Source organism: Eretmochelys imbricata, chromosome 1, assembly GCF_965152235.1.
Source record: "Eretmochelys imbricata isolate rEreImb1 chromosome 1, rEreImb1.hap1, whole genome shotgun sequence".
Lineage (NCBI taxonomy): Eukaryota > Metazoa > Chordata > Testudines > Cheloniidae > Eretmochelys > Eretmochelys imbricata.
In genome coordinates, this window is record NC_135572.1 from 61201888 (window position 1) to 61226591 (window position 24704).

The following is a 24704-nucleotide window of genomic DNA, read 5'->3' on the forward strand; positions in this document are numbered from 1 at the left end:
GGAGGATCTGCCACTATATGTGCAAACTTCAAATTGCTAGTTACATCCACTCTCAGATTTTTACTGAAGCATCAATGTCACATTCCATTAATATTATTGCTTAATTAAGTAGCAGGTAATTAATGGTGAATGTAGGCTGTCAGCATTATAAAAGAGGGTGTTTGCAGACTGGATGGAAAAGAACCTTGGAAAATGAAGAATCTCTAAGGGAAAAAGGCTGCAAATGATGTTCGTTCATAGACTTGCACAGCTAAGAGATTTCTGTAATAGGGCTGTCTGTCTTTTTCAGAAATGTGTATTTTGGCTGAAATGTTCCATACTTGGCCTTAGACCAGGTGCAGTTTTTCTTTGAAAGCTTGATAAGTTATTGTCAGCTGCTCAGCTGACGTGAACGTGGTGTACACCACTTATGTCAATGAAGGTAATGTGATTTGCACCAGTTGAGGATGTGGCCTAGCATTTTTGAGATATCCAACCATGAATAAGGAAAAAATAAAACCAGTTCAAAACCAAGCCCTTCATATAACACATGCTGCTTTTAATTAAATTTCACCTGAGTTCTTAAATAATAATTGCCTTTGACATGTTTGAAACAATTTGTCTGAGGAAAAAATGTGTATAGCATTTGAGAAAGCATTTCACTTAACTTTTGAACAGTGCATCAAAGAGAAACTTCAGATAGCTGTGCACTGAAATAAACATTTGCATATTTATTTCGGAAATGGCAGTGTCAAATAAATTCACAGTATTTTCACGTGGTAGTGCATTTTGTAAAAGAAAATAAATTTTTCTAGAAGATATACTCTAGGAATTATTTTGGGGAAGTTCTATGGCCTGTGCTGGGGAAGTTCTGTGGTCCACAGGAGGTCACGCAACATGATCATAATGGTCCCTTCTGGCCTTGGAAGCTATGGAAATCTTAACTGAGACTACATTTAAAACTATTAATGCAAAAACCAGGAAATAAATTTTGTGCAGTTGGGAGTGATTATGTGATCTCGTTTCCTTACTGTAATTCTAAGATGCTGATTGAGGTCTGAAATCAAACCCAGTTCAAGCTACCAATAGAGAGAAATTAAGTGTCCGAGTTGGTTTCTGGGTAACTTTTTTTCTTGACTGGGCAAGTGTTCTAGAAGTCTGTAATGAAGGCCCATAAAAAGAGGCAGAATAGGCACCGCATTTGTAGGAGGTGGGGGCAGAGAGAAAGTGGTGGATCTGCAGTATACTCCTCCTCCCCCCACTCCCTCCAAAAAGCCCTCTGGGAAGCAGGCATAGAGACAGTGCAGCTCAAGAGCAGCTGTCATTGGCTACTGGGATTGGGTGAGCGGAGAGGAGCAGCATAAGGCTAGCTGTCTTTTTGGTGACTTTATTTCTGTAAGATTGACCTCTGTTTTCCTTGTGGATCCATGGGGTTCTGTGCCCTTACAGTATGTAGAAAGACTTTAACTTGTTTAGGCCAGTAAAATACATAATTGAGATGTAAAGGTGTCAGGAAAATTTTAGCCTATTATATGTTTTTAATTCCCCACCCCACCTCCACACAGGGCTTTTTGGTACTTTCCACAGGCTTTAGCCTCTAAAGGAATAGGCAGTTAGTTATCCATTGTCAGTTCAATCCTCAGGTGCTGAATTGTAAATTGCACATAACCATTCTCATTTAAAATTGTATTACTCTTTTTCTAGCTGTTCTAATACTTCTAAATGTTTACTAAATTTCTCATATAAAAATTTCTGGTCTTTAAAACTGATCTGATCTTCTTTCAGTCTCCATTGTAAATATCACTTTCTTGGCCTACCCTTAAGTCTTTGTTGACTTCACCTGTATGAATGTTTTTCCTCCCGACCCACTGATTACATGAAATTACGTTAGAATATTTTTCCAGTGTAATTTGCTTCTTAGCTGAGAAGATATTTAGACTAATCGAACTAAAGAAAACAATTAGTTTAATTCTTTCTATAAAGCACAAAATACTGTGCAAATTTATTGACTTCTGTAGGCTTCTGTTTTAAAAAATTGTTACTCTAATTCAGCATTTTTTCCCTGTAGAAAGAATCTTCAAGAGGAAGGCATAGAGAGAAGGAAGACATCAAAATTACGAAGGAGAGGACTCCAGAAAGTGAAGAGGAAAATGGAGACTGGGAAACAAATAGAGAAGGTAAATTGAATTCAAGTAAGACTCTCCATTTAATCTATTACAATATTCCAAATACTACAAATTCTCAGGTTGTAGAAAGTTTTGTCCATTCCAATGGACTGATATGTTGACTATTCATGAATTATTGATGAATAAGGATTGTTTCAATTTATCTGTGGACAAGGAATAAATTTAGTGGTTGGGATTGGATCAAGTCATATAATTAGGGTTGGCAGGAATTTGACTTTTTTTTCTCTATACTTTCAATAGATATTGGTTTATATTTAAGCATTTTTTAAGATTTGTAGCTATTTAAATTTTCACAGTTGTGGGAAATTGAGTGCGTCAGACAATTATTTAATGGCAGTAGACATTAATATTAAAAAAATTAAAGCTTTATAACCATTACAATCAGATGATGTCATGATCACATGTCAAAATATACAAAGTAAATATCCTTAAATCAAACTCTGATTTCTCAAGCAGCATTTTTCTTACTTTGCCTATCTATAAATTTTGTTTATCAATAGAAATATTTGTTGGTTTGTGAAATCAACCTTTACTGACATCTGCCATTAAAAATCTAATACTTCCAAGTTAAATATAATACAAAACAAGAGGTTGTTACTGTCTGCCCTCTCTCTCAATCTGTTTTGAAACTGGATGAACAAGACATCAGTCATAGAATTGTTTGATCAGTACATGAGCAAAAAGAAATTGGCCCTCAGCCACTGACTGGCTGGCAGGGCCTTTCATACCTAGGTCACTGGTTCAAATCCAGCTTATGTGGCTGATTAACAGCTGATCAGTGAAATTAGGTGTGTTTACCTCATTTAAAATAAAAAAGGACTCAATTTTGCAACAATTTTTATGTTTGCCCGTCTCACTGAGCACAAAAACTAAATTGTCTTTGCACATAGCCCATATAGGTCATTGTTGAAGCCCATTGTCAGGGTGACAAAAGAAAGCTTACTACTGCTCCTTGTTCTGTTTTCAAAAAGAGGATTTTGGTGTCCAGGATCTCAGTCACAAGCACTCATTTTTTAGCTTTCATTTAACTAAAAAACTGTACCAACTGTTTTTTGGATTGAGACAGAAGTGGTGATCTTCCACCAGAATTGTTCCATTTCCCTTTGTTGCGGGAGATAGTTGACTTGTTCTGACTTACTATGAAGTTATCCTGGTTTCCAGTGAAGCTAAGTGATATCTACATAACTATGAAATACTTCATGCTATTGTGAGTAGTTGAATATTATGATGTGTTTTGCTAGGTTCTGTACAAACATAGGACAAAAAGATGCTGCCTGTCCCAAAGTGCTTATAATCTAAGTATAAGGCCTGGTCTACGTTAGAAAATTAGGTGTGCATAAATAAGTCACTCGGGTGTGATGTTTTTTGAGAAGTATGACTGTTTAAGACCACTTATGTCATATATTGCCTGTCATCTTTTTTAAATAAAGACTCTGATAATGGAGAAGTTAATTATGATTATGACCATGAGCTGTCTTTGGAAATGAAACGTCAAAAGATTCAGAGAGAACTCATGAAGCTGGAACAGGAAAACATGGAGAAGCGAGAGGAAATAGTCATTAAAAAGGAGGTTTGTATCTTGAAAATAGGCATGTGTTCTTATAACTAATCAACAACCATTTTATGTCCTTAGAGTCCTAATTGTTTTCTACATGACTGGAGCCTCTATGTGTTACCACGGGGCAAATGATAAATGACTGTTGGGCATAACTTTACAAATACAGGGCTGTGTTCTGGCTAGCCTTTCTGTGTAGACAGGGAAGGAGGCAGATAGGAGAGGAACTTCGGGGCACAAATCGTTGTACACTCAAACTGGCTGTCCTGAAACCTGTGAAGTACATGTGAGAGAGGTCTTCTCCATGTCTGCCCCCATTGGGGTTTAGGAGCTGTGAATTTATTTCATATGCTTCAGTCTGGACCATTTTATCTAAGCCAATCCCCCATCTGCCCTCAGTCTTCATATTACACTGGATTTTATTAGGCATAATCTTGGTGGGTGGTCCATAATTGGAAAGAATGTCTGTTTGGGGTGGGGGACCTTAAGAGCCAGAATTTTTGGACTGTAGGTAAATCTTACTGGAATGCAATTTTTCAGGCTAACTTTAGTGTAATAATTAGAGCCATTTTATGGATATGAAATGTAATGATCTGTTGGTTGTCGTTTAATTATGTTGTAGGTCATTTGTGAGGCATTTTCTTTAAGATCAGCTTTATTTTAAGATATTTTAATACTAATGTAATTAACTACTTCTGCAGAAATATATGGTTAGTATGTCTGAGGCAGATGGTGTGTCAGTGGTTATTACTATCTAAAGTTTGAATAATATTAGGATCCTTATTCAGGATACATATACAGCACATGAGTATTTGGTTGTAGTTTAAACTTTTTCTTTATCCAAGATTTCTCCAGAGGTGGTTAGATCTAAATTATCACCATCTCCTTCGCCAAGAAAGTCTAAATCTCCAAAACGAAGGTCAAGTCCCAAATCTTCATCTTCAGTTAGTAAGAAAGAGAAGAAGACTCCTACAGTGTCTTCACCGCTCTTGGACCAGCAGAGGTCAGTAGGTAGACATACATTATGGGTGGGGAACAGGATGGTATGTCGATACATTATGAAATGTTTTGTGCTAATCAGTGGATATAGCTACTCATTTTCATTGTCCCTTAAGGTGTGGATTCAATGAACCAGTCTTGAAACTGTAGATTTTTGCAGAGTTCACAAAAATCCCTGGGACAAGGCAGCAAATATATGTCTCCATTGATTTTAATAACTTGTAGATTTTGCATTGAACATTGTTTCTTTAAATGATGTGAACTGCTTAGAGCCTGTGAGATACACTGGAGAAATCTAAATAGAAATCAAATTACATTTGTTCAATGGTGTGGGGTGTTGGTGGTGGTTAAATGCAAGTTAATCTAGGATAGAATTGAAATTTTGAAGTTTGCCGAGTCAGGTGTTCTGTTGACACTACATATTGCTATAAAAGAGATAATACTTGACCTTCTAGGTTAAGGAGTGAGCTGGAGCATTATAGCACTGGAAAAGGGAGACGAGAGGGAATGAAGTAGGCAAAATCACAGGCTGTTACAACTAGGCTTTTTGCCACAAAAAAATCAATCAACTAAAAAAGATCTTGCTGACTCTAGAACCTGGGAATCCATGTTTAGCTCCATTAGCTGTGAGGAAAATTGCAACCCTAATACAAAAACAGGCACCTATATTTGCCAAGCAAATTGCCTTTGAAGCAAGTTATGCTTAAATAAGGGCACAATACTCGTAAATGTTGGTTTTGCTGTAAAAGACTAGTATAAGGGATTGCTTGCTACAGTACTTTAAGATGCAGTGACATCTAGGTACTAATATGTTTGTATCTGTTTGTGACTGACTTATGAAAAATACATATGGGTGTAAGGAAATACCTTTACATTTCCTTGTAATTCATGGTGGAAATAAAATGTTCAATATTTATTCATAAAGCTCCTGAAAATATGGTAGGATGCTTTACATACGAGGAATGAGTGATCCCTACCCCAAACAGCTTAAAATTTGAGGCACTGACCCTGCAGTGCAGTGTATTGTACACAGATGTATTGTATTCAGTTGCAGAATCTAGTGTTAAGCGGACAAGATGCAAAGGATTTTGGTGTTTTGATGCATGCAGTTTTACAAGGGCATTGTAACTTTGGAAGCTGTAATTACACATTTGGGAGCAGTTCCAAATTTTGCAAGCCTGTTTCAGAAATAAGGGTTATAAATTCAAATGGCTATGGGAGACTTCAAAGGAGAGCTTGACATTAATTTTCCTTCGTATTCACCATTCAGTCAAGTACAGCTGTAAGTGCCACTATCTGCTGATGGAATAGAGAAGTCTGCCCCAAAAGCTTCAAAGCGCTTGGCTCTGTAAATTGGTGCTGCTCGTATCTGAGTGATTAACAGATATTTTACTTAGTCTTGTAAACAGCTTTTTCTGGTATTTTGATACATTTAGGAGTTCCAAAAGCACCCAGAGTAAAAAGAAGGGTCCTCGTACACCTAGTCCACCTCCTCCAGTACAAGAGGAGACTCCCCTGGGGAAAAAGCATAAAGAAAAACATAAAGCAAAAGAGCGTTTAGAAGAAAAAACAAGAGAGGGGAAAGAGAGAGGACGTGACTTTGAAAGACATAAGGAGAAAAAAGAGAAACAGAGGTGAGTTCTGTTGCATTATTAGGTTTTTAGAATTAATGTAACCTTGCTTAGGTTGTCTGCATTTCTGTTAAATCTGTAGTTCATATTGCACTAAATAGAGAGGGTTTTACATTTGACTTGCTGCCAACGTTTCTCTGAATTCATTAAATATAATAAATGCATTGTATAGTGGACTAATAAACTACAGCTAATAGTTGTCACTTTAATAAAAATAACTTGTTGAGACGCTCTTCTGAAGTAGCTGTCATGTTCTCCATCAGTGAGTCAGACCTTGACTGGTGGTCCAGTCTGGGGTCCTCCTCATATCTTCATTCTAAAGCCATAATTTTTCCATTATACCTTGAACTTCCCCTTGTAGAAGTATACTACTTCACTTCTTCAGAATATCAGGTCAGTGGACCTATGAAGAGAAAACACTATTATTCCGCAAATTGGCCATTAGGAGGCATTCTCCTGTCCCTAAAGCCTCATTTAGTAAATCTAGTATTTTAGCAATGCTGTTTCTTCAAAAATTGACTCTTAAAAGTCCCTACCTTTTGGGATGCTTACATTCTCTGTATTCACCCTAATACCTGCCCACCTTATCCATCCCTATACCTATATGTCCACCTGGGGAAGGAAGGTCATATTCATTCTCTTTGCCCCTCTCCTCCTCTCCTGCCCCCTTCCCCCCCAATATTCTCTCTCACACAAAAATAAGATGTATAGTGGGCAGTTTGCTATTACTTTGTGAAGACTAAGGAGTTTAGGAAGACCTTTGCATTCTGTCATGAGCTGATAAAGTAAAAAGACTCAGAAAGGTGGTTGGATCTGAGGCAGTGTTATGCCCCTCTCCGTAATTAGTGGCAGAAGGTCACAAGCAGTAGTGGGGAGCACTCAGTGCAGCTGTGATAGAAGCGGGAGTGTATTTGGCAGCCTGTGTGCGTGTGGTACCATGATAGCAGCAGGTACTTCCATGGCAGTGGCTGCAGCCCTGTTATAAAAATGTCAGTGACCTTTGTGTGTGAATTTTTAAGTTACTTAATATTAAAAACAAATACTGGAAATCCTCCTGATCTTTCAGTAAGCCAAATGGCAGTTCAAGATACCAGCAGTCCTTTTCTTCCTTCAGAAGCCATCATTAAGGTCCGAAAATGTGTCTGAACTTTTTAAAAGTAATTTTCTGATTTTACAGAATTCATTAAATTAAAGCAACAAAAACAACAAATTCCCTATTTGTATTGACATCTAGCTGCTTAACAAATTACAGATAATATGAAGGGTTCAGGCTTCACCCTCTTTGTATTAGATTGAAAAATATATTAAATGGGATCTTCTGGAAGAGCACTATATGATGAACATAATTTCATATATGATGAACTGATTATTCTACCAGAAGTAATTCTTGATCCTCTACTATGGGTGTGGTCTTGGAGCTGACTTTAATTGATTGGAGATATACTGATCCCATATTGTGCATGCTGAACAAGCTGCTACTTGTATGTTTCTTAGAGATCCTTCAGAAGGCTCCCATAGACCGAAGCGTTCTCCAAGTCCTGCTGATCATTCTGGCAGTAATTCCTCTCCTTCCAGAGAATATTCACCTCCTGCCTCAAGGAGAAGACAAACCTCCCGAGCTCCAGCCAAGTCAACTACACACAAACATACTTTCTCACCCTCTCGCAGGTGGGAAGTTAATATATAGTTCTTATTTTCCTAAACAATTAAAACTTTCCTGCCACCATATCAAGTCACTTTCTCTTTGGTGAGATCACATGATATCAGTGTTCTTTCCAAACGTGAGCCTTTTGATACAGAATTATTTACCCTAGTAGCAGTGTTAAAGAATAATCTACTTTACTGTTAACATGAGTAGCTGTGAATCCCTGGTCCTTCAAACTCTTTCTCACCCGCATAACTTTAAGCAGATATGTAGTTCTGTTGACTTCAGTGTAGTTATTCAGGTGAATAAAGTTATGTACGTACGTGCATAAGAGTTTGCAGGATTGGGGCCTAAATTGTCAAAAACAGAAATTAAGAAGTCAGTGTTTCTTGCCACAGGGATGCTGTATATAGCTATACTTAGAGTGTGTACCCAAGAAAGAAAATGTATAATTTGTCTGCTGCATGTTACCAGGATTTCTTGAAAGCACCTCATATTTGGTAAAATAGCTATGTTGTTGGGGAAAACTGCATGTTTCATAAGCAACAGAGTTTTTGTCGTTGTGTAATCGAAGGTGCTTTTTTTCCCTGAAATATTTAGGTTTTTTTTCTGGATGACTTGCTCTTGAATATTATCTCAAGATCAAACTAGGAATATAGAGTGGTTATAACAAACTCTTAAAGTATCCTTATTTTTCAGATAACAGTAGATATGCATGGGAGAGAGGAATGCAATTTATATATTTTAGAAATCAGAAGGATTTTATTTTCCAGTTGATGGCTAGAGGGCAGAGAATATAGAAATTATTTTATTTTTTTCAATAGTTTTTTTTTTTTTTTGTATTGAGGGTTTATTATTTATTTTATAGTATCATAAAAAAGTGCATGTGGTGACTATTTTAATGATGTGTCCTACAGGTCTGCTTCCCCACCAGGGCAGCATCACTCTCCCATATCATCAAGACATCACTCCTCTTCATCACAATCAGGCTCCTCTGTTCAAAGACATTCCCCTTCCCCCCGCCGTAAAAGAACTCCTTCTCCAGCCTATCAAAGGACAGCTTCCCCACCTGTGAGGCGTTCCTCCTCTCCCTATCCCCCGCGCTCTTCATCCTCTCCTCAGAGGAAGCGAAGTCCTTCAAGACATCAATCCCCAGGGAGAGAGAAGGGGAGGCATGATCGTGACCGGACTTCACAGTCGCATGATAGACGCCATGAAAGGAGGGATGGTACGAAGAAGAATATGCTTTTCAGAAACGTTTTACATTGCCCCCAAACTGTAGTTAGCTGACAATTTAAAAACCTGATTATTTTAATCGTGTCATCTAATGTGCTCCAAGCAGTGAGACAACACATTGGTTAAAATGCCAGCAGACATCTATGCCAGCACTCCTGTTCCCGCTGTATCAGGGATAGTGCAAAGGGGAGAGACTTTAACAAGAATGATAGTTTAGGCAAGGTCTCTTTCATTGTATTAGGTCTCACCTATATGATATGTGTTTAAGTCCAGAATGGCCTTCATTTTTTCTCTCTAGCATTTAACCCCCTTTCCTGTATATGGCAGTGACTGCACCAATCACAGTAGGATAGTGGTCTTCTGTCAAGATGCCAAATACCTGCCAGTGGACCAGCTGAGAGAAAACTCTAGAGTTGTAAATGACTGTCTCCCCTTTCACCAGGAAGAGCCCAAGTATATCATCCAATCCTCTCTGATGACTCCTTCCGTGGTTTTTAGTTAGCTAAGTGCAAAGGAAGATTATAGCACTCCCTCTGCCACATAGCCTGTCAAGTCTTGATGAACAAAAATACTGTCACCCCCAAACCTATGAAGAGAACATTTGTCAAGATTTATAGACCAGCTATAAGACAATACAATAGAACCCCATTTATCTGACCTTCCATTATCCGTCTCTCCATATTAACTGAACAACCAGCGTGCACAGGTCCAGAAGTGAGCGATCTGTCTGGTAGCCGCTAGATGGTGCTGCAGTCTCACACTTTCCCATTCTGGATTATCTGAATTTTTGATGATCCAGTCTGGCCCCGGTTCCAATTAGATCGGATAAATCGGGTTCTGCTGTGTATATATAATAGGAACATATTGTGAATAAATATTTTAAAAATCAGGTTTCAGTGGTTAGAGATCTTAACAAAGATGATAGCGTAGATACACTCTGAGCACATTGTCAGGTACATAAGGAATTGAAAAGAGAAATTACCACAAGAAAAGCACTTACTCAGCACTCTGTAAAGGAATATGCTCCTGGTCCTAAAATTATTGCAGCAAATTATCGTCCTAACACATTTTGAAGTTACTGAATACGTTTAGTCTCTAAACAATGAAATGTGATACTCACTAGGTCACAGATTCAAATCCATGGGGGAGATTTTTCTAAAGCAACAAGGGTAGTTAAGCACCCAACTCCAATTTGTGCCTTTGTAAATCTCCCCCCATAGGCTTTTATGTAAGAAATCTAATTTGCTTGTATCATTTTATATCCTTTCTACTTTGGATTGTTAAAATCTAGTATTACAGACTTTAATCAAGCTGAATATTACATTTAAATTTTTTGTTTTCCAGAAACTAGAGGAAAAAGGGAGAAAGAGAGGGAAACCAGAGAGGAACGAGATTATGACCAAGAGCAGAGTACCTCCAGGGATCATAGAGATGACCGAGAATCTCGGGATGGAAGGGATCGGAGGGATACCAGGGATAACAGAGACCGCAGGGAGCCAAGGGAATCTAGGGACACTCGAGACTCCAGGGATACAAGGGATTACAGCAGAGATAATAAAGATAGCCGTGATCAGAGAGACTCACGTTCTATACGAGATACCCATGACTACAGAGACAGAGAGAATCGAGATACCCATAAAAAGGAAGACCAGTATCAGGAGGAACCACGCAGTTATGGAAGAACCCATGGTAGAGAAGAGAATTCCCGTGCTGACACAAGGAATGAATCCAGAAATGAGTCAAGAAATGAAACTAGAAGTGACCGGACTGGCAGAAGTCGAGGCAGAGGTCCAGAATTATCTGACAAAGGTACTATATGATTTATTTTTTCAATGTCTGTACTACATTATTTGATGATGAATTTCTGCCAAATAAGCATATGCTGTTAGAGCTATCTTAAGTGGTATTTTCATCAAAACAGAACTGCTATTGCTTAAATGCATAGCACTCCTCTGTTTTCCATTCATTAAAACAGTGTAGCATTGGCATCCTGCCATAGTACTTAAAAATCCTGTGCCACTCTGTTTAATGTATCTGCAACCTTAGCTTCTCCCAAGGGCCATGAAATACAAATAAGAGCCTGAAGTGTAATGAAAGACTAGCAGAGGCAGATTCTCTAACCATATGCATTGCACAACCCCTCTTCCATCTTCTCAAATACGCATGTATACCCAGGTTCAACTTCTCCCATTTTTCTCACATACAAAATATGTAACTTTATCTATGGCTTTCCAAAACCCGTTCCATTGTAATTTGTATTTGAAGAACTGTTAATTCTTCTATATTATCACCATTTGGTCATCTGTATTCATTGTTTTTTGCTTTGGTTTCTTATTTTTAATGTAACAATTTTTTTATTTTCTTTTTTAAAAGCTTCCAATAATTTTAAAATAACCTCCATTATCTCTTGACTGTTTGGTCTGCTCATTTCCTTCTGCACATTGTCTGCAGGCTTATGTTCTTCTAAGGACAAATTTCTGCCACCTCCTTGCTACCTTATTACCAGTCAGAAAGCCCCATACTGTAACTAGAGGAAGTTGATTTCTCCTGAAAATAGAATACAGTATTTGGGCATGGTGTATGTAATTTGCAGCTGCCTAGAACACAAGTGCAGCATCTTAATTCTGGTTTTGGTAGGTTGTCATTTCATTATCCCAAATACGTGTATCAGATTCGTTAACTATAAACTTTTAAATTCATCAGGATGGGGAGTTGAGCATTGAAACAGTTTTCTGTGTCAAATAGAATTTAGACTTTAACTTCTGTTTCAATGGTATAATTAAATGAACTTAGATATTTTAAATCTTATAGTTAATTGTTGTGAAATGTCAAGGGATTTTCTTACACCTGAACTCTTACGGCGGGAGAAACTGTTTTCCATAGGAAGTAGGGCAACCAGAGGATCTCAAGTTGACAGTCATAGCAGTAGTGGCAACTACCATGACAGCTGGGAATCACGGAGTAGCTATCCTGACCGAGACCGCTATGACAATCGAGAGCAAGCAAGGGATTCATCCTTTGAAAGAAGACATGGAGAAAGGGACAGACGTGACAACAGAGAGAGAGGTATGCAAACATGCATGCACTAATTCAGAAACATACAGCTGACCTGATATTGGAGTTTGGCATCAGTCTTGTGCTGAGGCTAATGAAAATTGACACATCTAGTACAAATGGTCATTAACACAGCTATATAATATTTGCTTTTTTTCTCCAGGACTGGCTTATGACATTGCCCCACTGCTGTTTTTATTCATTCATTATGTTTTAAGCAAACAGCTTGGGGTGACTTCAGTGTAAAATGAATAAGTTGAAAAGAACTGCACATTTTTCATTGTTATTTTCTGGAGGATGTTACCTATTTATATACATGAGCATGTGCCTACTGTCGCATTTCAATACAATGTTACTTGTTGATATAGACTCATACAGAATATTTTTTGTCTTAGTATTTAAATATGCTGTTGCGAAGGTTTAGCTAACCTTGACTGGCTACTAAAGTAAGGCACAGTATAATACTGTGATTAATACAGTATGACATTTTATTGACTTGGGAATTTAATATTGATTAATGCTTTGCTGTGGTCAGTGTCATATGGCTAATAAATCTTGATACAGATGCTGGTGAGGATGGGGAGAGTCCAATTTTTTATAAGGGTCTGCCATTTTGGACTTAGCATGAGATACTTCATTTTCATAGCGGAAAGAGTGCTGAAATTGTCCTTGGGAGTTTTGTTCTAACATTCAGTCTGAAGAGTCATCCTAGAGTTGGCTTCTGAAAAAGTTGGCTTGCTGACTTCCTCAGTTAGCAGAACAAGAGAGCTTAATTAAAGCAAACTCAGGGTTGAGGGACAGTGAGGAGAATAAATGTAAACTTACAATGAATTTTTGATCTTCAGGGAGCTTTTGATTGTGTTGGATGTGGCCATTGAATCCCAGATGCTGCCTGTGTTCATTCCTTGGCACTACTCTGTCAAGTTTTCTTCTCTCCACAGAGCAGCACAATATGTCATGTCTTCTGTTCCTGTGAAAAGCTCTGGAAGTTTTTCTAACTGCTGCTCTGCTTTAGTTTTTCTTCTACCTTCAATGAAGGATTTTGTTGAACCTAATCCGCAGCTTCCTTCTTGTCCTTAGCCTATGGATTGCAGTCTGAAAGTGTCCCGGACATTGGCAGTTTCTAATTACTTTTTATCTCTATCTCCTTTGCAGTAACCAGCTGATTAAATTATAGTGCAGTTTGAACTTTCATGTCTTATTGAGTCCTAAGTAAAAATCTTAAACTTAGAAGTAAATATAAAGATACCAGTAAAACAAAGGAAATTTATGGGAGGCAAGCCATTTGTTTTAGAGTGAAGTGCATTTCATTAGGGCAATAAATGTTTGTAAGGAGCTCTAATAGAATTAGTCAGGCTTAAGTATCTTTCCTTAACTCCTATGGTTTTACTTTGCTCTGTTTCTTAAAAAAAAAAAAAAAAAAAAAAAACTGGAGTTTTTCTAACATTAAAATCTTCTCCAAGAGTTAATTTTAAGTACCGATTTACATGATGTTTGAGAAATACTAAGACAGTGCTTTAAAAAGGGAACACATACGAGAAAATTTTACTTCTTCCCAAATGCACTAGGAGTCGTTTTTAATATGGTTTAAAATACAGATTTTCTGGATTAGGTATCGTATATTCAGCTAAAACAGAAATACTTTTAAAGTTAAATCTGATGTTTCGAAACACAAGTATAGTGTTTCAAAGGAGAAAGATGTGAACGTATAGTGCAGTAATTATTAATCCATCCATACAAATGTGTATTTAGCAAATATATACTTCCAGATGTCTGTCGTGTTTCACATTTAAGCATTGTTTGCAGATACTTAATACCACTCCTCATGGCAATACACTGTGAAAAAATAATAGTTTAAACATGAAGAACTTGAATTACAGTGTAGCACTATTGCAATAAGTGGTATTGAAATGATGTGGGCATACCAGCATAAAGAATGTAAATCCTGTATCTGGACCCAAGTTGCCTGAACTAACGATTCATATCCAAAAAATGATTGTTTCGGCCATAGCAGGAAATGTCATTCCTATTTACTTTTAATTTTACCTGGAATCAAGGGAGCATTAAGTCATTATTAATTCACTCGCAGGTGAAAATTGATTAAACTGATGGGAACGTATGTTTTATTGACTCAGTTCTGTTCAAACTCCACATGTATGCCCCTGAAGGATATTCTCCCAATAATGTATGGAGATATGCATTATGTCAGCTTTGCAATAATGGACAAAAAATCAAATCTGCATTTTCCTTTATTCATACAAATGTTTCCTCCACCCCTTTATGTAAAGTCTTTAGCATATGCCGTGGAGGATTTTTCCATTATTCTTTACTAAAATGGAATTAAGATAACAGTATAGTTATTGATGCAAATTAGTTGCAATTTATATCCACTTAAGTGAGATTTAGATGTCTGCAACTATGTATATTTTTTGTTGCTAAGGACCTAGGCATCAGAATTTGTCTTCCTTTCTAGTCTTTCCTCCTCCCCTGCTGCTGCTAATATTCAAGTTAAATAGGGCTTTCCCTGTGATTCTAGACTAGTTATTTCCTATTTACACATGTATTCTTCCCCCATCCATCACCACCAGTTCCTGTGGGCTATACCTATAACAGCTTTGCATGTGAAGCCGCAAGGAATGTTCGAATTATTTCAGTTCTGATGTTTCCAATATTTCCCCTTTGCTTCCTTCTCTTGGTCTGAGTCACCTGAATGATCAGATGATGAGCCACTGGGCCAGTCTGTTTCATATTTTTCTAAGTATTGAAAGTGCTGGCTAGAGGGACCGTAGAACTGAGAATGGATTGAAGTAAAGTAAAATCCTGCATTCTTTAATAGAATGATAAACTTCATTTTAAAATGAGTGTCCGTTTTAAACATCTGTTTAATTGAAATCGTATAGAAAATATCTGATCATGCTCTTGGCAATAGTAGTAGTCAAATGGCAAGCAGATAAAGTTTTGAAATTACTGGGAATAGACTTATACAAAATAAAACCTTTATAGTCATGGTTTGTAGTGACCTTAAGCTTAAGTAGAAAAGACTTAAATTTCTTCATTTTAAAAATATTTCAAGATAGTGCCCTTCCCCTCATGTCATTCAGAACCTTTTCCAGCATTCTGTAAGAAGCTTCTGGTTTGTTTAATGCAGATATATAGATAGTATCCTTGTACTTTAATAAGAATACAGAAGCTTCTATTCTAATTTTAAATGATTAGTGTACTGTGAGAGGCGTATCCATTTAATTAGTCACTGGCAATGATACTTGACTTTCTTTACAGATCAAAGACCAAGCTCACCAGTACGGCACCCAGGAAGGAGCGATGATCTTGAGCGTGATGAAAGGAGAGAAGAACGAAGGGTAGACCGGGTTGATGATAGGAGAGATGAAAGGGCCAGGGAGAGGGAACGAGAGAGGGAGAGAGAACGAGAGAGGGAAAGAGAGAGAGACCGGGAGAGGGAGAGAGAAAAGGAAAGAGAACTAGAACGAGATCGTGCCCGAGAACGAGAGAGAGAGAGAGAGCGGGACAAAGACAGAGAACGCGAACGGGACAGAGACCGAGACCATGACAGAGAGAGGGAGAGAGAGCGAGAAAGGGAGAGAGAGAAAGAAAGAGAGCGAGAGAGGGAGGAACGGGAAAGGGAGAGAGAACGAGAGCGAGAGAGAGAACGAGAGCGAGAGAGAGAACGGGGTCGCGACAGGGATAAGGAACGAGAACGTCCGAGAGACTGGGAGGATAAAGAAAAAGGAAGGGATGACCGCAGAGATAAGAGAGAGGATGTCCGAGAAGAAAGGAATACAAGAGATGTCCATGAGGAGAGAAAATCTAAGTAAGTGATTCTGCATGTGATTTATTTTTTCACCAAAAACGTAAAATACCATGCGATCCTTTAATGTTTCATGGTGTAACTGTTTCTGTTTTCATTGTTGTAAACCAGATATTTGCTACGGCACAAGTAGCGGCACCTGCTAGTAGTAGCTTGTAAAGGTTATGTGTTGACGCCAGAGCCCCTAGCAAATCTCTGAGAGTTCACTTTGTCTCATTCAGATGTTACTGTAGCAGATCCTAGGTTGTGGTTGTGTTGAGATTCTTGCTTAAAGGTGAGATGAAACCTCTGTTATGTGAGAATAAGATAGCGTATCCTCCCTAAACTTACAGCATTTACTCTTTAAATACAGAATTAATTTTCTTTAAAAATCTAATTAGTTTAAATAATTAAAAAGTTTAGAAGGATAATATAAATTTTGCACTTAACTTTTTTCTTGATCTTTCTGGCAAATAAATTCTTGATGCTCCATTGGAGTGATCTCTGTGTATTTCCACTTGTAGGATGCACGTCTGAGTTTTGTGAACTGTCTTTAAAGCAGTGCTCAGTGGGGCTACAAGACTAACCCCAATCAGTTCTTTATGTAGCCAGCTGTGGATGTTGGGATCTTTTCACTGCACTCAAAGCAATTTCTTGGGTTTTATTCAAAGCTCCTTTAATTTCTCATATATTGTTGGTTAGCTAGTTTGTAAAGGAAATAGCTTGCACTGTTTCACTTTTAGGACCAGTTCCTCAGCTGTCCCAGCAATACTTCAGTTTCATGCTCTGGATCAAGCTGCAAATCATCTCCATTCCACTGGCACAATTAAATAGTTTAATGAAAGGGTTAAGTTTATTTGTGCTTTCTTCGGCTATGTCTGTGCTACAAAGGTAAGTCGACCTATGTTAGGTCGACTTAGAGCCACCGCATTAATTATTGCAGTGGCTGATGGCCACACAACCCTCTTTCTGTCAGTGGTGTGTGTCATCACCAGGAGCGCTTCCACTGACTGAAGAGGGGCAATGTGGGGTAGTGAAAGCGAGGGTTCTCAACTCCATGCAGCTCCACACTGCCACCTCAGGCTTCTCACCTCAGCACTCCCAGCCAGGAGCAGGGGGCAGCCGCCTCGGGCTTCTCACTTCTGGCGGGGAGATCCACACCCGTAGTTGGGTCAGCTGCCATGCTCCCAGCAAGCAGCCAATGTAAAGAATGCAGGGTCTTCTACACAGATGCTGCATTGCCCTAACTACACTGACATAAGCCCTACACCTCTTGTTGAGGTGGTTTTATTGTGTCTGCATACCAGGGGAATTACGTCGGCAGGAGAAGCATTTCAGTGTGTTACACCTTCACTGTTTTGTCTACAAAAGTTAAGGCCTCAGTTGCTAGTGCAAAACTGTGGAACTCCCACAGGAACCAAGAATTGCCTCAGACCTTTCCACTTTCCTTTCCAAGTAGAAGGCATGCTTTATAGATAAATGCAAATAAACTAGGGCTCAGTTTAACTGTTAGTCTAAGTTAGAGCAATCTCCAAGCAGCTTATACTATGTGAAGTTGCAATAGCCCTCAAGGGCCCATTCTACATCCAGATGTACAGCTGTATTCAGGCAACCAACCTCTCCTTGACTCTAAATTACCAGTGATTCCAGCGCTCCAGTAGAATCCTGAGCTTTCTGGTCTTTGCAGCCTGAACACCACTTGAGTCATGCAAAGGAGTGGGAACAGGGGCCAGACTCTGGTCCTTTGTTTTTATTTTGGGCCTTCGTCAGATGTGTCTCCAAAGACTTGGACAGGAATGCCAGATTGATTTAAGTGGTATTCATCATGCTGCTCCTTCCTCCTGGAAGTAGTACACACGTCTGTATGTATGTACTTCCTGGGAAAAGCTTTTTTCTCTGGATCATTCTTGGTGTGGAGGGCCGTCACGCTTGGAACCCAGACCAATAGGCAGTGTGGGTTCTATGCCTTTCTTACCAAGGTGATTTTATAAATATGATCCAGGTCACAAGCAAGAACCTGTTGGTGTATTGGTGCAGAAGACACCTTTGGCACCAAATAGATTTGTTCCTGTGGAACAATGTGTGACTACTCCCACAGTGCCAGGATCTTCCTCAGTGCTAAGAAAGTTAGTTCCACACCCAAAGGCCATTGGGTGTGGGCTCCTTGTTGGCACCATTTCTTCTTCAGCCTCAAGCGGGAACTCCTTTTAAGGTCACTTCTGTGTCATTTTTGGTTGTCTTACCAAGGGCAAGAAAAAGGTCCTAAAGGGTTTTTGGTACTGGAATTCTGAGCATCAGCCTAGAAGAAAAGAGGATGAAACATCACTAAGGCTGTGTCTACAGTGCGCACTTTACAGCAGCACTGCTGTGCTACTACAGACGTGCCATTGTAAGGTACGCAATGTAGCTGCTCTTTGTCAACAGGAGAGAGCTCTCCCGGTGACAAAATAAAAGCACCCTCAACAAGGTGAAGTAGCTTTGTTAGTGGGCAAGTGTCTCCTGCCGACATGGTGCTGTCTGTACTGGTGCTTTTAGTTGGTAAAACTTTTGTCGGTCAGGGTGTGGTTTTTTTCACACCTCTGATCAACAAAAGTTTTACTGACGAAAGTGCAGTGTAGACGTAGCCTAGGAGTTTAAGGCTGGTGTGGCTGAACTGCCCACCATGGTGCTGCAGGTTATGACTGCCCCTCTGGCATCGCCTGTGTTGCTGATTCATAGGGTTGTAGGTATCTGTATGGGCTAGTGTGGGACCTTTGTCACAAAAAACATTGATATTAAGATCATCTCAGAAACAATACTTAACAAGGTTGGAAGTTCCCTTTGTCTAAAACAGTGATCATCTTAAATAATGTTTTGTTTAAAAGTTGGGAAGTCTCATCAAGGAAAGTATTTTAAGTATTTGGAGTGCAAACAAAACTGATCTTACTTGAAACTGTATTGCTAATGAAGCTAGAAAATTGTGGGACATCTTTTAGTACCTTGTATTTTGAGAGAGGTGCATAGAGTACAGGTGGTGGTTCTGATATTTACAGAGGTGATAAAGAAATACAGCTGTTTTTTTTTTTAAAAGGAATCTGCATGGAATTTGCATTTATTTTTCCAATATAGGAAGCGTCACAGAAATGAAAGTAGCCCTAGTCCTCGTCCATCACCCAAGCGCCGCCGTGAACATTCTCCTGACAGCGATACCTACAACAGTGGAGATGATAAAAGTAAGTAGAAGTGGGTTGTCTCTGCCACAGTATATAGGCTAACCTGTAACTATGAAGAAGTTCCTTGCAATCTTAAATAGAAAATGAGGGATTAAGCTTTTCAAAGTGTCATCTGCCTGTTTTTTCATTGTAAGGCTGTTTTTCTTGTTGAGTGGTGGGGCTACATGTTTGACATATTGTTTATTCTATATGCTAATTTTGTTATAATATATTGGTATTGTCCTGGGGCAGCAACCTCAACATTTGTCTTTAAGATGCATATCTATTAAAAGTGGAAAAAATCCATTGATACTCCAGATGTTTAAAAGCTTGAAGAATGTAGCTGGAAATAATGGATTGCTTTGATTGACGCTTCCTTTGGTATGTACAGGATGCACAAAATGTGTATTTTCCCCTTCCTGAACAATAAAAATATATATCTTTTTCACTTGTAGATGAGAAGCACAGGCTGTTAAGTCAGGTTGTGCGACCACAAGAATCCCGATCTCTCAGCCCCACGCACCTTACAGAAGACAGGCAGAGTCGAAAGCCAGAGAGAAAGGAAAGTTCAAGACGTTATGAAGAACCAGAGTTCAAAGAGAGGGTGTCTTCAGGAGATAAGCAGAGAGAACAAACAGAAGTCACTGAAAGCTCACGGACCAGGGTTCAAGAGAGCTTAGGACATCACCCTTCTGAAGAACGAGATGCATCTGATAGAATACATGAGGAGAATAAGAAGAAATCTAAAGTGCAGAAAAAGACCACAAAGAAGAAAAAAGATGATGACATCGGGGTGGAACGGTACACTGAGTCAACTGTAGAGGAGGGCCAGGTCTTTTCACCCAAGAAAATTCCAAAAAAGAAGAATGTTGAGAAGAAGCGTAAGAGGTCAAAGGGTGATTCTGAGGTTTCTGATGAAGAAATTGTCCCGCACCATAAAAAGAAAAAAGGCCCAAGAACTCCCCCTGTAACAACAAAAGAGGAGTTGGTTGAAGCAGTAGCTGAGAAAGCTGTGACAGTAGAAGCTGCTCCAAAAAGAGAAGAGACAACATTTAGTGACTGGTCAGATGAAGATGTTCCAGAACGTGGTGAAATCATTGTTCCAGAAAGAAGCACTGAAGAATCCCACAGGAAAAGCCACAGACTGAGGGGAGACAAGGTAGAAACCCCACATGTTACTATAGAAGATGCACCTCATCGCAAACCTGTGGATCAGAAGCGCAGCAGCAGTCTTGGTAGCAATCGAAGTCATACATCAAGCAGACTTCGATCACCCTCCAATGAATCTGCTCATCGCAGTGGAGATGACCAGACAGGTCGGAAAAGGGTCCTGCACAGCAGCTCCAGGGACAGAGAGAAAAAAAGCTTAGAAATCACTGGGGAACGGAAGTCCAGAATTGATCAGTTGAAACGAGGGGAACCCAGCCGCAGCACGTCTTCAGGTAATAAGATACTGTCCTAACGAGACTGATTTATATCATACTGTGTGTAAGTGAATAGACTCCACTTCCAAATCCTTCTAGCATGGCCTTAAGCTCTTGGTTCATTGGATATGAAAGGAAAAGTCTCTTCTGCCTCCATAACAAAATTAGAGGGAATTGAATATTCCTTCAGATTATGATTTAAAACTCTTGGCATCAATGGGGATGAATTATCCCTTTGCTGAGCCTGGAATATTCAACAAGAAATAGCAATTTATGCTGTAAGGGTTAAAACATATCTGTAGAACTAATTAAACTTTTAAATTAGAAAAGCTCTTATGCTAACACAGAGCACAGTAGTAATTTGATTATATAAAATGTACTTTAAAAATTATAAACAAATAGAAATTAAATTTTAATACTGAAATTATGAAATTATATGCATGAAGTTAAATTTTACATGTTTCAGGGAGCTATGTTCAACATGGTTCCTGAGAGAAATTTGTGGTGAAGTCATTAGGTTGCGGCCCTTAATAGTAAGTTTAATACAAATGAAAATCATCTTTGCCCTGAACCAAAATAATCAGTTGGAACTGAATTGCTTAGCTTTATGCCCGTGGAAAGTGAGAAAAACGGGCAAGAAATTATTTAAGATGTTAGGTCCCTTCATTGGAGAGTTACTGGTCTCATGAAACGAACTGGCTGCTTGAGAGCTCCAGCTTTCTTCTTGCTTCCTGTACTAAATCATATGTAACTTAGCAGTACTGAAAATGCTTTTCACCCACTTGGCAGAAGGGGAACAATTAGATGTTTGCCTGATAGAGTTATCAGTGGACGTTCTTCCATATGAAAAGAGAGCAGGGAAGAAGTAAGAGCAGCCTGGATGTTGTCAGGACAAAATTGGCATGCTTCTGTGTCCCAAACTCTGATTTATTTTTTAACCTTTTCAGATGGCAGATAATTTTTGTTGACACATAGCAATCTGAGATTGCTGCTGTGGGGTTGAAAGACTTGACCTGACCCCTGACCAGATAGCATTGTTTTTCAAGTCTCTTCTCCCCCGCCCCGTTTGTTTCAGGTAGGCTGTTATATTGAAAAAATTTTCTTGCTCTAGAGGGATGATCTTCAAACTTAATTGCTAAACCATGAAGAGAGGATTCAACCCTCTAGGACGTTAAAATATGTCCCCATATTATGTATCCTTATTTTATTTACAGATTCCATTTTAAGGTGAAATCTCCATCAGCACCTTCTGTGGTGATGTTTCTGTTGTCCAACTTATTCCCTACAGTCTTCTGATGAAAAAATGTGGCTGTGACTTCCAGTTGTCTCCTCAGGGGTCTGGACAAGCCTCCAGAGTATTCTCCTGCACTTTCTAGTCCAGTTCAGTTCAAATTAGGATAATAATCCTACCAAGCTTCTCCTAAAACGTCTTGATTTAGCATCAAGAAAATACATGGACTTTGTGCCACGCTTTTTAAACCTGATGGGTTCAAATATGTAAAGGTTTGCCATAAACAAAAGGAAGTATTTTTTCACACAACACACAGTAAACCTGTGGAACTCCTTGCCAGAGGATGTTGTGAAGGCAAAGACTATAACAGGGTTCAAAAAAACTAGATAAATTCATGGAGGATAGGGCCATCAATGGCTGTTAGCCAGGATGAGCAGGGATGGTGTTCCTAGCCTCTGTTTGCCAGAAGCTGGGAATGGGCGACAGGGGATGGATCACTTGATGATTACCAGTTCTGTTCATTCCCTCTGGGGCACCTGGTGTTGGCCACTGTCAGAAGACAGGATACTGGGCTAGATGGACCTTTGGTCTGACCCAGTAGGGCCATTCTTATGTTCTTATAGTAAGATACTGTCAAGAACACAAATATACCCATATGAAAACATTTCAAAATAAACAGCATTTATACATACTAATTAAAGTTATGGATCTTTAAATACAATAACAAGCTTTATGTAGGTGATGGTTTCCTTTAAGTGATACTGGACACAGTGGAATATTTGTTTTAAACTTTCAATTGTTTTGCAGAGAATTGGGCAGCGGTTACTTGGTCCTCTGTCTTTATCCTGTACTCTTGTTGCTGGGCAGTGGTTATGTGTGATGGCCTGACAATACTGTCGGCCTTTCTGCTGGGTCTTTAACTTCAGTGGGGGAAGAAAGCTATACTGGTAGCTCTTAGTTAATAAACATGTCAATCTTCATAACTTGCACATGCCTAGGACCTTTCATTTAAAGATTGTTGAGGGCAGGTAAGGAATGTATAGAAAATATTTTCACCCGCTGTGGAAATATGGCCATGTCTGTTTGAACAAAGCTGTTTTAACATTTCATGCAGTGCTACAAAGTACTTCTTGTAAGTGAAGAATAGTCTCTGAATGGAATTGCAAGGAGAAATTAGGCAGAAACCATTGCTTGATTTGAAATGGTTGATGATTACAAGTGATCAGATAATTGGTTTTCCTCTTTTATGGGTTAGAACGCACCCTCCACCAACACACTATTTCCTAAAACCATGCTGAAGAATTGGTTCAGTACTGACTCAAGGGGGAAATGCGAAATTCTTGCCACAGTTTGGTATATCCTGGAGGGCCCCAGTCAAATGTCAATCCACATCTTGATTTAAATTGACATATGATGGCATTACAGAACAAGTTTATTTGCCAACCATGGCTTTACTGGATTTCAGAATGGCAAATTTTCAAAATGTTGACACTTGTTTTCCCTCCTTTTGTTTCACATACAAAATACAGAAATGCCTACAGTTTGATTTTAAAGAAGCAGTTTTTAGCTTTTGAAAAATGTTTCCGGGGGGGAGGGGTTAATTAAGAGAAGTCATGCCCTTGAATAAGGTCAAATACATAGAGGTGATTTTTGTGAAGAAATCTTCATTCTGTGTTGTTCTTGCACTCAAAGGTCTGTTTTGACATCAGAGTTTGTAAAAATGTTGTGTTTGATATTTTTGTCTGTTTTGATACAGATAAATGTGTACTGCATTCATTTGCTACAGTCATGTCTCTTTAATATTTTATTCAGATCGTCAAGATTCAAGAAGCCACAGTTCACGAAGAAGTTCTCCTGAATCAGATCGTCAGGTCCATTCCAGATCTGGGTCCTTTGATAGCCGGGAGAGGCTTCAAGAACGAGATAGACATGATCACGATCGTGAACGAGACAGAGAAAGGAGGGATGTAAGGCAGAGAGAATGGGACCGGGATGTAGATAAAGACTGGCCACGGAATCGTGACAGAATCAGAGAGCGAGAGAGGGAGAAAAGAAGAGACTTGGACAGGGAAAGAGAGAGACAACTTCCTGATACTGCTGAAAGAGACAGAGACAGGGACAGAACTCTTGACATTTCTTCTCAAACAGAGACAAAGCGCAATGAACCAAAACTGGACAGGGATCATGAAAAGGAATCTGATGGGGTTTGCCGGGACACTACAGCTTTGGAGAAGGAAAGGACAGAAAAGGACTTGGGAACTTCACAAGGATTTGAAGATGGAAATGAAGCTGAGAAAGTGGAGAGCTTAGAAGGTGAGATGTTCTGGAACAGAAACTAGTGTGTCAATTTTACTCCTTCCCCTTTTAACATAACATCGAACTACAGCATATCAGAATAATTTTCCACTGAAAGGTCACTCTCTGATATGCAGATTGGCTCCAGCTTTTCCACTGTAGAAACAGGTACCCTGAGACATAATCCCTATGAGTAGCTTTTTTAGCATGTGTTTCGTTAATTGTGTACTTCCAAAGCAGTCTTGAGACAAATAAACATAAATGAGACCTAATTTGCTTAGGCACCTTATTTCTGAATAGTCAGGTGGTTTAAAGAACAAAAATTCCCTTTTCTTCATCACCCCCTTACACTATTAGCCTTTTTGTCAGTGTGGGAGTGGCAGCTAAGGAGGATATTGGTAAGAAGAGTTAAAACGGAAAACTGTAGAGAAATAGAAAGCAGTTTAGGAGAAGAAAATTGAGTCTTATTTTCC

General features: G+C 39.0%; 1 protein-coding gene across 5 annotated transcripts in view; it reads left to right on the forward strand.

Moving 5' to 3' along the window:
• The window catches only part of ZC3H13 (zinc finger CCCH-type containing 13), a 55486-nt gene that overhangs the window by 23204 nt on the left and 7578 nt on the right, over positions 1 to 24704 (forward strand). For 4 of the 5 annotated variants that reach the window (XM_077811588.1, XM_077811598.1, XM_077811623.1 and 1 more), the window contains 12 exons: positions 2048 to 2156; positions 3596 to 3735; positions 4566 to 4723; positions 6156 to 6353; positions 7845 to 8018; positions 8913 to 9223; positions 10576 to 11040; positions 12115 to 12297; positions 15565 to 16114; positions 19199 to 19302; positions 19737 to 20723; positions 23749 to 24249. In XM_077811588.1, the coding sequence (XP_077667714.1) occupies positions 2048 to 2156; positions 3596 to 3735; positions 4566 to 4723; positions 6156 to 6353; positions 7845 to 8018; positions 8913 to 9223; positions 10576 to 11040; positions 12115 to 12297; positions 15565 to 16114; positions 19199 to 19302; positions 19737 to 20723; positions 23749 to 24249 (3880 nt within the window). The remainder of the gene's footprint in view (positions 1 to 2047; positions 2157 to 3595; positions 3736 to 4565; positions 4724 to 6155; positions 6354 to 7844; positions 8019 to 8912; positions 9224 to 10575; positions 11041 to 12114; positions 12298 to 15564; positions 16115 to 19198; positions 19303 to 19736; positions 20724 to 23748; positions 24250 to 24704) is intronic. The other variant, XM_077811606.1, reaches the window with a different exon arrangement.